This window comes from Mobula birostris, chromosome 6, assembly GCF_030028105.1.
Source record: "Mobula birostris isolate sMobBir1 chromosome 6, sMobBir1.hap1, whole genome shotgun sequence".
Lineage (NCBI taxonomy): Eukaryota > Metazoa > Chordata > Chondrichthyes > Myliobatiformes > Myliobatidae > Mobula > Mobula birostris.
Window position 1 is genome coordinate 31,478,803 of NC_092375.1, and position 12,669 is coordinate 31,491,471.

General features: G+C 39.4%; 1 protein-coding gene across 4 annotated transcripts; it reads left to right on the plus strand.

The window, feature by feature from the left end:
* The first annotated feature begins 771 nt into the window (after positions 1 to 771).
* On the plus strand, positions 772 to 11,307 carry vgll3 (vestigial-like family member 3). 4 transcript variants are annotated; one of them, XM_072262224.1, is made up of 5 exons: positions 772 to 1,109; positions 2,668 to 2,908; positions 4,120 to 4,602; positions 7,358 to 7,462; positions 9,856 to 11,307. In XM_072262224.1, exons 1-5 carry the CDS (start codon positions 990 to 992, stop codon positions 9,897 to 9,899), a joined length of 993 nt encoding a protein of 330 aa, XP_072118325.1. In that variant the 5' UTR covers positions 772 to 989; the 3' UTR covers positions 9,900 to 11,307. The 4 variants fall into 4 exon arrangements, with proteins under 4 accessions (XP_072118325.1, XP_072118327.1, XP_072118326.1 ...); XM_072262226.1 differs by having other exon boundaries at positions 4,123 to 4,602; XM_072262225.1 differs by having other exon boundaries at positions 2,671 to 2,908.
* Positions 11,308 to 12,669: the final 1,362 nt, after the last annotated feature.

Below are 12,669 nucleotides of genomic sequence, written 5' to 3' on the forward strand. Positions count from 1 at the left end.
CGTGTTTCGTTTTAGGCATTTCAAATGGAAATCTTACAATGTCATAATGGAAAAGAAGGAGATCTTTAGGCCCTTTACCTAAATCGGGCACTAGGTCCTTCGTGTATGAAATCAAGCTGCTTAAATGCGCCGATACGTAAAATTACGGCTGCGGACACTCTGCCTGACTCAGGGAAGGGTCTTGAGCAACGCACACAAAATGCTGGAATAACTCAGCAAGTCAGGCAGCATCTGTGGAGGGGAATAAACAGTTGCTGAAACCCTTTATCGGAATCGAGAAGTTATCGATCTGCAGAGTTCGAATGCCAATGTCTTCAATGTGATTCAAAGCTGCCCGGGAAACTCCGACCTACGACACGAACAATGTTCTTCGCGGCAACGTTATCGTGCGACGCTTCGCATCATAACTGCCAATATTGCCCTAAACTTGCCGACTCTTTCGAAACCATTCATCCAGCACCTTTTCAGAAACTTTGAAGGCAAACATAGAGCACTCTCTGATGATCCTTTATTAAACGTACAAGCACACATTTAATGTTTTGTACTGAATTGTAACTGCATCTGTAACAGAACCGGGGCTTGTTTGTGATAATAGTTTCGGTTAGTGCTTAGAATAAAACCCTGAGTACCTAAAGATGAAGTTGAAACTCTTTTGTATTGCAAATGGGAGGGGCCTCTCGATGTTTTGCCCAATGAAACGTACTATTAAGGATCATGTATTGGCCAATCAGAAGTGAGCCCAGTTTGTGCAGGCGGGGTTGCTGATGCTTCGATCAATCAGCTGCAAACTTTTCAGAGTCCCAGCAGCCGACAGGCGGGGAGGGTACTCGCATTGTGTTTATGTTAATACTTTGCACCCCTCTCTCTCTGTGTCTCTGTGCCCCTTCTCGAGCGTACAACTTATGAAAGCGAGGATGTGTGTATCGCGACCAGTCTGAGGCTTAAGCTGCATTTGTTGCCACCGTTCAATTCGGGTGATCAGGTCGGTCATGAGTTGTCTGGATGTTATGTATCATCAGTCTTATGGAGCGCACCAGTACTTCCCAGCAGCAGCCGCAGCCGCCTACACCGCAGCTTATTACCATCACCACCACCACCACTCCCAGCAGGTAAGAAAACAGCTGAAATGCCTCCGACTGAGACCAACTGGCCGAAGGGAGGAAGACAGAGAAAAAGGAGAGGCGAGTTCGCAGCTGCCTTGTAAACTGGCTCCGAGTCAGCTGTCACATTCCGCTGTGGTTTCTTCATTCCGTTTGACAACACATTACGCGATCTCTTTGATATGTCTGACAAGCTTGCGCTGAAATTCTCCGCATAGCAGCCCGTGGTCGGAGGGGTGTGTTCTCTATAAAGTTTTAGCTGCAAGACCAAAAGTACTTTCAGAAACTTTAAAAAAACCGGCAGTTAGAATTAGTGTATATAATATTCCCGACTGAAAGAAACTGATTTGTCTTCCTGTATGCAAATTTCAGGACATAACAGCCAAAGAGTTTGATGTAATGCGCTTTCTGTGATCAAAACGTCACACTAAAATTGATAAGTGGGCCGATAGTTTTAAGATAGTGTTGTTCAGTGAAATGGAGTAAAGTACAGGATAAATAAATTGCCAATTTCAGTAATAGTGCGGTGTAAAGTCACAATTCAGATGGATTCGATATGAGCCCTTAAATTCTCTCCCCTCCCCCCGCCACCCAATATTACAAATAGTTTGCAGTGATATTCAAATCAGTCATTTTAAACGAGTCCCCACAGGGAGTAAATATGAAATCGATCAACAAGCTTAGTTGAAATGGACACAGTAACGCCCTGTAACACAAAATAGGCGATTAAGCAAATCTAGATAACTAAAATGGGTAGTCCACATGGATAATGACAGAGGTAAACGAGGATAACACGGCGGTGTTTAACAGCGGAGCTATGTGGATAGTGCTACCGTTCCACCGGACATAATGCCACGTTAAACTTATTCAAGATGTGACTGGCTCTGGCAGCAGACTCGCTGGACCACAGTAACAAACCGTGGGAAAGTGACACATTTTGGACAGATTGAGATTGGGTATTCTGGGAAACGATATTCCAGATAACATAAAGCAGGCAAACCTTGCATTCAACGTGAAAGGAGGGGAACTTAAGGTCTTGAGTTCTGTTTTCCTTTTAAAAATAAATAATTCAACAAGTGTTTCTCATGAAACACGGTGCACACGCAATGCCGAGGTAAAGACACACCTTGAACATTTGCATTGTTGTAACTCATTTGGGGATATGGGATTCATGTATATTTCCAGTAATACAGATCCACCGGCTATATGAAAGTACTTTTATAATACTGTCCAGTAAGAATTCCACTAAAACCGATCACTGACATATTTTGAACACCCATTGCTTATGGATCTTCCTGCATTCCATTTAACCTCAGAAATAGAGAAGGTTCACGCTCTAGTTTGATGCGTCCTGTTATCTGTAATGTTCTGCTGTGCATACCCAGGAATTAGTTGTCCATTTTTGCTGGCTGGTGGGTGGGTGGGGAGGGGGCGCAATACTTTAAGGCCGTAACTTGCTCCCGCAGCAGGCCGGTGGAGCACTGGGAGGAAGTTTCGTGACGAGATATTGCTGATGTGCCAGGGTGAGGCTGTGCCTGAACTGCCTTTGGCTCCTGTGTCCCCGCAGCAGAAGTTAGCCCTGTACGGCAAGATGCAGGAGTCAATGGAGGGCAACTCGCAGGGCAAAGAAAACGAGAAGGAGCAGCCTCCTGAGGCAGAGTACATAAGTTCCAGATGCGTGCTGCTCACATATTTCCAGGGAGACATCGGCGCCGTGGTGGATGAGCATTTCAGCAGGGCTCTGAGCCACTTCAACGCGGAGAACCCGAGCTCGAAGACCCGCGCTTCATCCAGCACCTTATGGAAAGGTAGGATCAGCAACACATGAAAACAAAAAAAAAGCACACGAACCCAATGAACTGTCATTGGCAAATATTTTACATGGACGTTTTAGTTAGAAGAAAACATTGTCGACCCGAACTTACAGCGGTGGTAGGAGACAAAAACATCCTGGAATACTCCGCGCCAGAAGTCTGTTTAATAAAAAAAAAGATCGTTAGAATTATACATAAGGTCCAACATTAGATCAGATCCCTATGATAGAGATTATATTATGTGGTCTTACTTACCACCATTTGACAATATTACGCATCCAGCAAAAGGCGAGAAAGTGGACAAAACTTATTTTCGCCAATTCCAAACAATATTTACAACAATTAGTTTACAAGTTCACAAAGTAGGTAGCCAGAAAATTATTTACTTCTGGCAGTGTCTGGAAAGGACACGTACTTTAAGTATAGCACTGATATTTTCAGGAGTTTTTATTTCCCTGACTGTAATTTGTAAATCTGACAAAGATCCATTTATGCTGACGACTCTTAACCAGAAAGTGTCCTATCTTTCTGCTAACGTATTTTAGCGACTGGGCCATTGATAATTTGTACTCAAGAGATTACACAATTAATTGAAACAACCAGGACAACCGATTCTGTGTGTAGCAACCGGAAAGACTTAATTCCCAGAGCCAACTCGCAATCATCATATTGGACTGATCCAGTTTTAGCAAACAATATTTCCGAATAGGTTCATATATCTAAAATTTTACGTCTTTGTTTTAGGACGATGAAGGCAATGAGCAGTTAAGCAAATTATGATTTGGATTAGACCACTAAACACTATAGTTACTATAGATACGAAAGATGAAGTGTTTTATTCCAAGACCGTAGTTGCACGTTAACTTTCATTCGAATTCAGTTCCCATCAGTGGCGTCATCCACCGATAGAGATGGGAGGGAGGATTTAGAGAGTTTGGATCAGCTTTTGTTTTCTTGATTACGTTATAACTCTCAAAATATTTTTAGATTAGACGTGTTTGCGAGGATTTGTGTGTGTGTTTTTAAAAATGCAGCTTTAAGCACCATGTAGATATCCATTCGCCCCTTTGTTCAACAGAATATCATCTCTATCATACATTCTCATTCTCCTGCTCAAGACTTTGTAGTTACATTGTAGCACTTTACAAACAAAATACAAAACATATAAATTTCGTGTTTCCCACCGCCCCCCCCCCCGACTCCAGAAGGATTACCGGTTTCTGCAAATCAGAAGAACAGTTTCCCTGCTTCTTTTTGGAGTAGCACCTACCAGGCCCCGGCACCACCGTGTCTGAGTGGGAGTCATCCCGATTTCTCTGCTGCGACTGGCGGTGTGTTTCATTCCCACGACTCCATGGCTTGGCCTGGACATGGACTGCACCAGCCCAGCGCGCCCCCACCAAATGCTGAGGCGTGGCCCTACACGTTGGCAACGCAAGGGAGTTCCAGCTACCAACTTGTGCACGACGTTTACCCACACGTGCACCACCCACACGCCCACGCCCACCATCATAACCCGCATCTGGACCCTCGTTATGGGTCATTGTTGGTGCCGTCGGTGAGGGCAGCTAGGATTGCTGCAGGGCCAGGCGAGATCACAAAGACAGACCCCACCGCCGCAGCGGCTTCTTCGCCGTGGACTGGAGCCTTTCATGGAACCCTGGACGTTACGCAGGGAGTTGACGCAGGTGAGAAGCTTATAATAATTAGTGGCACGAAATATTAACAGTACCTTTTCAGTTGTTATTTCATATATTATTTCACGTAAGATTACATTTCATTAAAGCTGTCATGGAATGTGTAAAAAAGAAATGCTTATATTCTGAACTCTCTGCATAGCATAACTGCCTTCCACCCTGCCCAAACCCCTCCGCTTGTCCTCTGGACGGTTTAATGTACTTTAGAGCCAATCACTTTACACATTCTATCACTTATAATGTAAGGGATTAATGCAGCCGATTTCTAAGAGCTCCACTCATCCAAATGACAAGACGATGTTTTAGTGATGCTGATGAGGGAGAAAGATCGTCCACCATAAGATACTACTTTTCTTTGAAATATTACTTCAGATCTACCCGGGAGAGCAAGAGCTGGTGGGATTTAATATCTGAAAGATACCACTTTCAGATGCATTTCTTCAATATTTTATTGCAGTGTCAATCTCAATTTGTGCTCCTGCTCATAGTTGCAGATGAAAGATGGAAACTGAATTTATTTATCAGAAAGACATTTATTTAAATATTTTCACAGAATAGCAAAAATGAGATGGTACAGGCTGCAATCAATGTTATAAAATGAATCAAAGTTTACAGTACTTCAAAATCCATTCAGCGTAACTTATCTGGATTTGTGCTTTCATAATCATGTTTGCGACTTTTCTGCTTCATGTCATTCCTTTTTATCCAGATTTACCACAAACCATCCTGCAGCCAGAGACTATAGCACAGAAGTAAGCCTTTTGGCCCATCTACTGCATGCCAAACTATTATTCTGTTTAATCCCATTGACCAGCACTTTGACTATACCCCTCCATTCCATTTCTTCTCTTAAATGTTGAAATCGAACCCATATTCACCACTTCTTCTGGCAGCTCATTCCACACTCTCACAAACCTCTGGGTAAAGTTGTCCCCCGGACGTTCCCCTTAAACATCTCACCCAATCTCAGTGGAAAAAAAAGCCTGCTTGCATTTATCCCGTCTATACCCCTCATAATTTTTGTGTACTCTGTCAAATCTCCCCTCATTCTCCTACGCTCCAGGGAATAAAGTTCTAACCTTTTCAACCTTTCCCTGTAACTCTGGTTCTGAAGACCCGGCAACATCCTACAGTCTTTTTCAAACAATCCTGACTGCTTTTTGTTACAACCCTTGTTAATCATTTTATCTTTATTTTAAACTAACGCCCTTGTTTCTTCTGTCCAGCGAGAATACTTTTGGATTCATGCCACCTCTATTGACTGTTCTGTTTATTATAAATTACTATGTTTGCGCATTTAGACAGAGACATATCATAAAGATTTTTACTCCTCATGTATGTGAAGGATGTAAGAAATAAAGTCAATTCAATTCACTTAAAACATTTAAGGATTTTATAAAACTCTCAGATAACCAGTTGAATAGAAATAACCCTTATAAATCATAATTTTGGCCTCTCAAGATTCACATAGTTATGCTGTAATATGTTAATATCCTTCCAAAACAAATTTTATTCACCGTCTTTTAGGATGTGGACTTTCCAGGCAAAGTCAGTTTCGACTACCCTAACAATTAGGGATGGGTCATTCTTCTGGTGAAGGCACTCCCACCATACAATTGTGTGAGAAGTTCCATGATTTTGATCCAGAGAATGATAAAGGTACAATGAAATTCACCCGAGAATGATTAATGAGTTGGAGCAGATTCTGCAGTGTTGATGTCTCCATGCACCGTGGACCTTCTTGATAGTAAATACCATAGCTACCCTCTCAGAGAAACCTACGCAGATAATTTCAGTGCACTTTGTAGATGGCTTACACTGTAGCCACAGTGCACTGTTGGTAGAGGGAATGGATATTTGGTGTGTGGAGATCGGTGTAAATGAAGTGGGTTGCTTTGTCTTAGATAGTGCTATGTTTCTTCTGTATGGCTGGAGCAGCATACATACATCCCTGACTTGTATCCTATAGATGGTGAATAAGTGCTGGGGAATGAGAAGAGCAGGCACTCACCGCAGGCTACCCAAACTCTGACCTGCTCTTGCAATCACAATATTTATGTGGTAGCCCAAATGAGTTTCAGTTCATTGATGACCAAGAGTGGTGGAAGACTCAGTAAAAGCCATTGAATACCATGGGTCATGTTCCAAATAGTAATTTGTTTGCCATTTGCATGGTATAGATGTTACTTGTCACTTATCAGCCTAAGATTGAATGTAGTTTGGATCTTACTGTACACAAGCATGGGCTGTTTCCTTTTTGAGCTCTCTCAAATGAATCTGAATATTATGTTGTCCTCAGTGAATACCTCCCTGCAAACTATTATAGCTACAGCCAATTATGCTCTACAAATTTTACACTAATCAGTCTTGTACTTTATTCATCTTAAAACAAAATGTTCAATGCATTTTGATAATTAAATTCTCACTTTCAAATATTGACAGTACATATTGAACATGTTTCATTTTGTTCCTCTGCACATATTATAATTTTTTACACCAAACTTTCAGATCAATTCTCTACACCATAAATCACACTCTTCCATTTTACACTTACCAGCAGTCTGTCCATCTGCTGGCTGTCCTAAAGATTTTTATAATTTTTCTTGCTGTTTATCAACCACTTTGATTTGGCTCATTGTTAGATGTTAATATTAAACTCAAAGTCCAAGCCCAAATTAAGAAACAGAAATACCGTAACAAAGCAATGACTCTGGACTATAACTTTTGCAATTGTTCTTCATTTTAGATACTTTGCATTTATACTGGCATCATGCACACACGCAAAGTAACACGGATATACTCAGCAGATCAGGCAGTGCCTGTGGAGAGAGAAACAGAGTTCACATTTCAGGTTAAGAATTAAATTGTATACTATCTCTATTTTCTGCTTAACAACTGATTTTTGCATCCATAATAATATCATGCACTTTTCTAATGAGCTTCCCAAGAAAATCCATTTACACCCACCTCCTGTTTTCCATTTAGCAATCTAAATCATTTAGTATATAGTTTTAGAGTATTAAGATCAGCAGGTGTTAAAAATCTATAATGCATTTCAACATCACTTTATATTTCTAAATCTCAAAGTTCCACAAATTCTCTAAAATTATGATTTTATAGGTTTTCTTAAATTAAATGTTACTATCAATGTCATAACAAGCTAAATTACATTTCTGTTCTATTTTCAACAGAAGAATGAAAAATTGCCCTCCAACCATTACAGCACATTTTAGATATCCAAGAATGTTAGGAAAAAAGCTTTTCCAGTGCTTTAGTCTATTCTTTGCAATTTCCTTCAGTTGCCTAGGGACAGACTATGAGGATTTGCAGAATTATCCATGCGAGTCTTGCTAATATCTCCTCTTACCTGGAATCACTATCCAAAGTCTCCTCATATCCATTCCTACCTGATCTAGATGCCCAGAATTCCAGTGGTTTGATTTCAGCAGCAGCAGAGCCCTTGCAGTTCAATGAGAAGCTCCATCTTAAAATTATTTTGAAAGTTCTGAATGCTGGCAAAGCCTTGGCTTCAGAGTAAATCTGCGAGCAATTTCTAATTGTCTTTATGTGTTCCACATATTCCAAGACATTTGAAAAATTAAAGTGAATAAATTTTTTAAAGTTAATGAAAACATTGAATTCAAAACAAAACTAAAACCATCTACAGTACTGTATATTATGACTTTCCAGTTACCAAATAACTCATAATGCTACTGAGCTAATACAAAGCTAAGTAATTTTATTTCTGTTTCTCAAGTCCTTCCTATTTTAACCAATATACAGTACTGTGCAAAAGTCTTAGGCTATATATATGTGCCTAAGACTTTTGCACAATGCTGTATTTTCCCATCGCCTCCTGACCCATAGATCCACAATCCCCAGAAAAGTTATGGGATATCAAATCCAGCACTGGGTCTGACCAGGGGCAAGATCCCAGAGGGTATTTCTTCAGTGTAATGTGAAAACTCAGCTTTGGCCCTTTCAACATAACGTCTGGATCTTGCACTTTATCAGATTGTGTGGAAATTCTACATTTTCTGCTGTGGTTCTCTGCAGATTTGGGCCAATATCTTTTCTGATATTGATAAAATGATATTGGCTCAAATTTCCATTTTTCTATTAGTGCATACTAGTGCATATACCATAGTTTTCACAACACATTATATATATATATATATATATATAGAAGCATAATCTCATTCTATTTGCTACTGTATCTGCTACATTCGATCTTTTGGTCTCACCCAATCAGAGATATTCCCTTTGCTTTATTCATCCCTCCCCCACAGAAAACTTCCCTTCAAAGTTCCAGCTTAAAATTTTAAGAGTTTCTCTTGCATAGTTGCTCTGTCACCTGCCTTTTTAATTTTTAGCTGTCCTAACTGGTCTTTAGTTATTTTTTTCTGCTTCTCATGAATTCAAGATCCCATTTAGAACAGAGTAACTCGTAAGGAATGCTTACTTACTCCCCATTACACCACCAGCGTTTAGGGCAGCAATGATGGTCCTTCATCTCTGGTGGTGTTCAGAGCTTCCTTCTTCATGTCGGTAGCTTCCTCTCAGTTTTCACAACTGTCAGTCACATAAGTCCCAAATGGAGACCATCACACTCAGATGCAGAACGATTCTTCACTGTTGTTTCCATAACCATTTTACTTTACCAGTCAGGGTTGTTAGCCCTGAGCTGAACCCCCAAACCTAGAGGACTGGTGGACCACTCTTAGTCTGTCCTCTACCCTTTGATCTGTTTGGCATGGGTGACTCTACCAAGAGCCAAAGCATAAAGCCCTGGCTCCAGCAAATATAGCTCTCTGGGTCATTAAGGTTGTGATCCCCTTGGAGGTCATAAGGAATAAATAAGGTCAATTTACATGACTCTGTACTGCAGTTTGTTTGTAGTTTAAAGTAAGGTTCACACAATGACAACGGTGAAGTCATCAATCACTTTGATACTCAGACTCATGGATGATACAATCTGAGACTTTCTCTATATTCTGAACCATTTATGGAGTTAACTAACGTTGAACTGTGTGATTGATCTTATGAGAGGATGCAAATTGATGATTAACCCTTTCTTATCCCATGAATGCTTAAAGATTTTCATTTTTGAAATCAGTTTGAGGGTCAATTTTTATAAAAATATTTTGTTCCAATAGAGTATAGATAATTTTAAGATTATTGCTGATAAATTAGAAAATTATATTTTAAAGCAATTGCTAAAATACTTCCAATTCTTTTTTTCAGGACTCCTACATCAAGAGAAAAGCAAGGAGCACACTTGGTTTTAGCCCATAGTTCCCTTACTTTGTTCTGCAACCTCTTAAATGTCTCTACTTCATCTGGGTATGAACCCCTTCTATGGTGGATCTTTCCGTCGCTAAAGAAATTAATATAACCATGATATCTGATGGAATAGAATTGGTCTGGAACAATTACCTTCAGAAGGATTGTTTTGATGGAAAAAAACAATGGGATTCTATTCTGAACAAGCTGCCAGCTTTTTTATTTAAAGTAAATGGAAAAGCAAACTGTTGGCATGTGTCGTATTTGAAGAATGATGAAGTGCATCAATAATTATTATTGCAACTAGAAAAAAATACACATTTTCAGTGCCTAACAATGTGTTTCATAATGGAGTTACATAATATTTGATGGCCTTAGAGGATCATAAACACAAGAGGAGTGAACATTTGCATTGTACATTTTCTGAAGGTGAAGCACTGGTTGGAATATTGTATGCGGCACAACAGAAAATGTTTTTATTTTTATGTTTTAAGAATTATGTGAAGTGTTGGATTTTTAAAATAAATTTCGAATACTGTGATTGTTTAAAAATGTAATATGACACTACCAGGGATTTCTGCATTTCTTCTTACTTATTTAAATATAGTTTAACCATTTGTGGACTGCAACAGCACTTTTACCATGTCCTTAAAAAAGCAGGTTTAAACTCTTTTCATTTTCTTTATTTACCATAGGAGATGCACAATGGCCCTGATTTTTGAGATTCAGCATATTTTACATTGTTAGGATGGAAAAGACATTCTGATATATTTCCAACATTTTATAGCGTCTTCAAAAGAGGAAAACTTATAGATTCATCTTTTAGAAGGCTATGGAACCTTCCATTCCAATAACGTGATCATTAATGTTTTTACTTTGGTCTGTTTGTACAATTGAATCATTTTGGTCTTATAAGCTTTTAAAATCAATCTGTAATTTGGGAATTATAGCCATTCTTCGTTAATGGAGATGACAACGTGATGTTTTTCAACTATAGGGAAGAGCACGGAATTATATTTTTTTTACACGGACTGCATTCTGTCGGTGGTCCAGTAGATGAACCAAAAACAAAAAAAAGCAGAAGAAAAAGTAAAAGTGACGCACCGATAAATCATCTGCCAGTGAGTTCAAAGATAAAATACTTCCGGGAAGGAATGATGTTTCAGAGTTCCTTCTCTCCTTCCCTCTCCCCACCCCCACCCCAACCCAACTACACCCTGTAACATATGACATGGTAACACTATCATCAGTTTTGGAAATTTTATAAAAGAAAGAAAGTAGACACTTTTTAATGAATGGAGCCAGGATTCTGTGTTATACATATTCTTTCCGAGATGTTACATATATTGTTCTTTGTTTATAATGAAAATGCGTATTAAAATTCAAAAAGGAACATTTTGTAGCAAAATTCTTTCTGCGAATTTCAGTATTTGTATAATAAAATACAAAACTCGTTAATAAAAATGATGAAAACTTTGTTTACAACTCCATGTATGATCTTTCAACTTCTGATCAACGGACAATGTTATTGTAACTGCAGCCTTCTGCTCTGGAAAACAAATTCTCAGCAACTTCGCGCCTTGGTTCAATTTTTACTTAAAAATAACTATTCTCTTCTAGACTGTAGTATCACGCTAACCGCGGTCTTTCCAAAACCAATCAAAACGATTCTAGAGGGGAAAAAAAAACTATCTAGTCATTTTTCTTTACACAGAAACAATAAGCAGTGTGGTTCCCTCGGCGAAGCAATTGTTGACGGAGCAGATTCAAACCATCTGCCGGGACGTACAAAAGCTTGTTATGAATTTGTTCTCCGTTGAAATTTCTGCAGCTGTCCATGGTTTGTGTGTCAATGAGCGGTATTTTGTTACATTAAAACAGTGCAGACAGAGAAGATCAAACTATTAAACACCATACATAGGAAGAATTAACCTCAAAAGGGCCGCATATTTTTGTGAAAAACGGCATAGTAACGTGGCTTCAACCATTTTAAAAGGAACACCGTGTCGGACTTAAATAACCTTTAGTTTAACAACTTCCAACAATGAACATACTGAGGTTATAGAAGACTTATAAATGTTGGAGTTTTTAAGTAACGTGTAAGTGTAAAGTCCCCGTATTCAGAGCAACACGAACTGAGATCTGGTCATAGTCTGGCCAAATCTGAATACCCCACCGGGACCGAAAACGCTGGTTGGTCCTGTTTAATATTGGTTTGATGCAACTAACTGCTCCGTATGCAATGGCATGCGTTTACCAACAATACTGGTGGAAGCCTTGCCGTGGTTTGCTGCGTGGGAAAACCTGTATTGTACACCAGAGAGATCAAATACGTCGTGACGAACTTGCTGAATAATCCCATTGCTCCGTGCAGCTGCGATATTAATTTAACTCCGAAATATTTGCCCTTCGACCGTACTGGAACCGCATCTCCTCGATAGCTATCAGATAAAAACCTTTCAATTTTGTTGTCGATATATGTATCCCTGTTTATCCGTATTATTTACAATATAATTTATCCTTATTATACATTGCCCATTTTATTACCTCAGCCTCCAGCGCCATACTTTTTCCCTATCACTTCGACCTATTTGCTCTTATAACTAAACCATTACTCGGTTCTACATGTGCTTCCTAGTTTTTTAATGTATTCTTTTTCGAATTTTCTCACGAAGCCCCACACCCCTCCCGTCATTTATTTTAAGGATATTATCTCGCCCAAGAACACTCTGGTTAATTGGAGCCTCTTTATAAACGCGACCAGACCCACTGTTG

What these genes read in the sequence shown, in the direction of transcription:
- vgll3 (XM_072262224.1), top strand. Translation starts at nt 990, where the DNA reads ATGAGTTGTCTGGATGTTATGTATCATCAGTCTTATGGAGCGCACCAG. An exon ending in ACCACCACCACTCCCAGCAG is followed by an intron (nt 1,110 to 2,667) that starts GTAAGAAAACAG and finishes GTGTCCCCGCAG; the next exon opens with CAGAAGTTAGCCCTGTACGG. An exon ending in ATCCAGCACCTTATGGAAAG is followed by an intron (nt 2,909 to 4,119) that starts GTAGGATCAGCA and finishes CCCCGACTCCAG; the next exon opens with AAGGATTACCGGTTTCTGCA.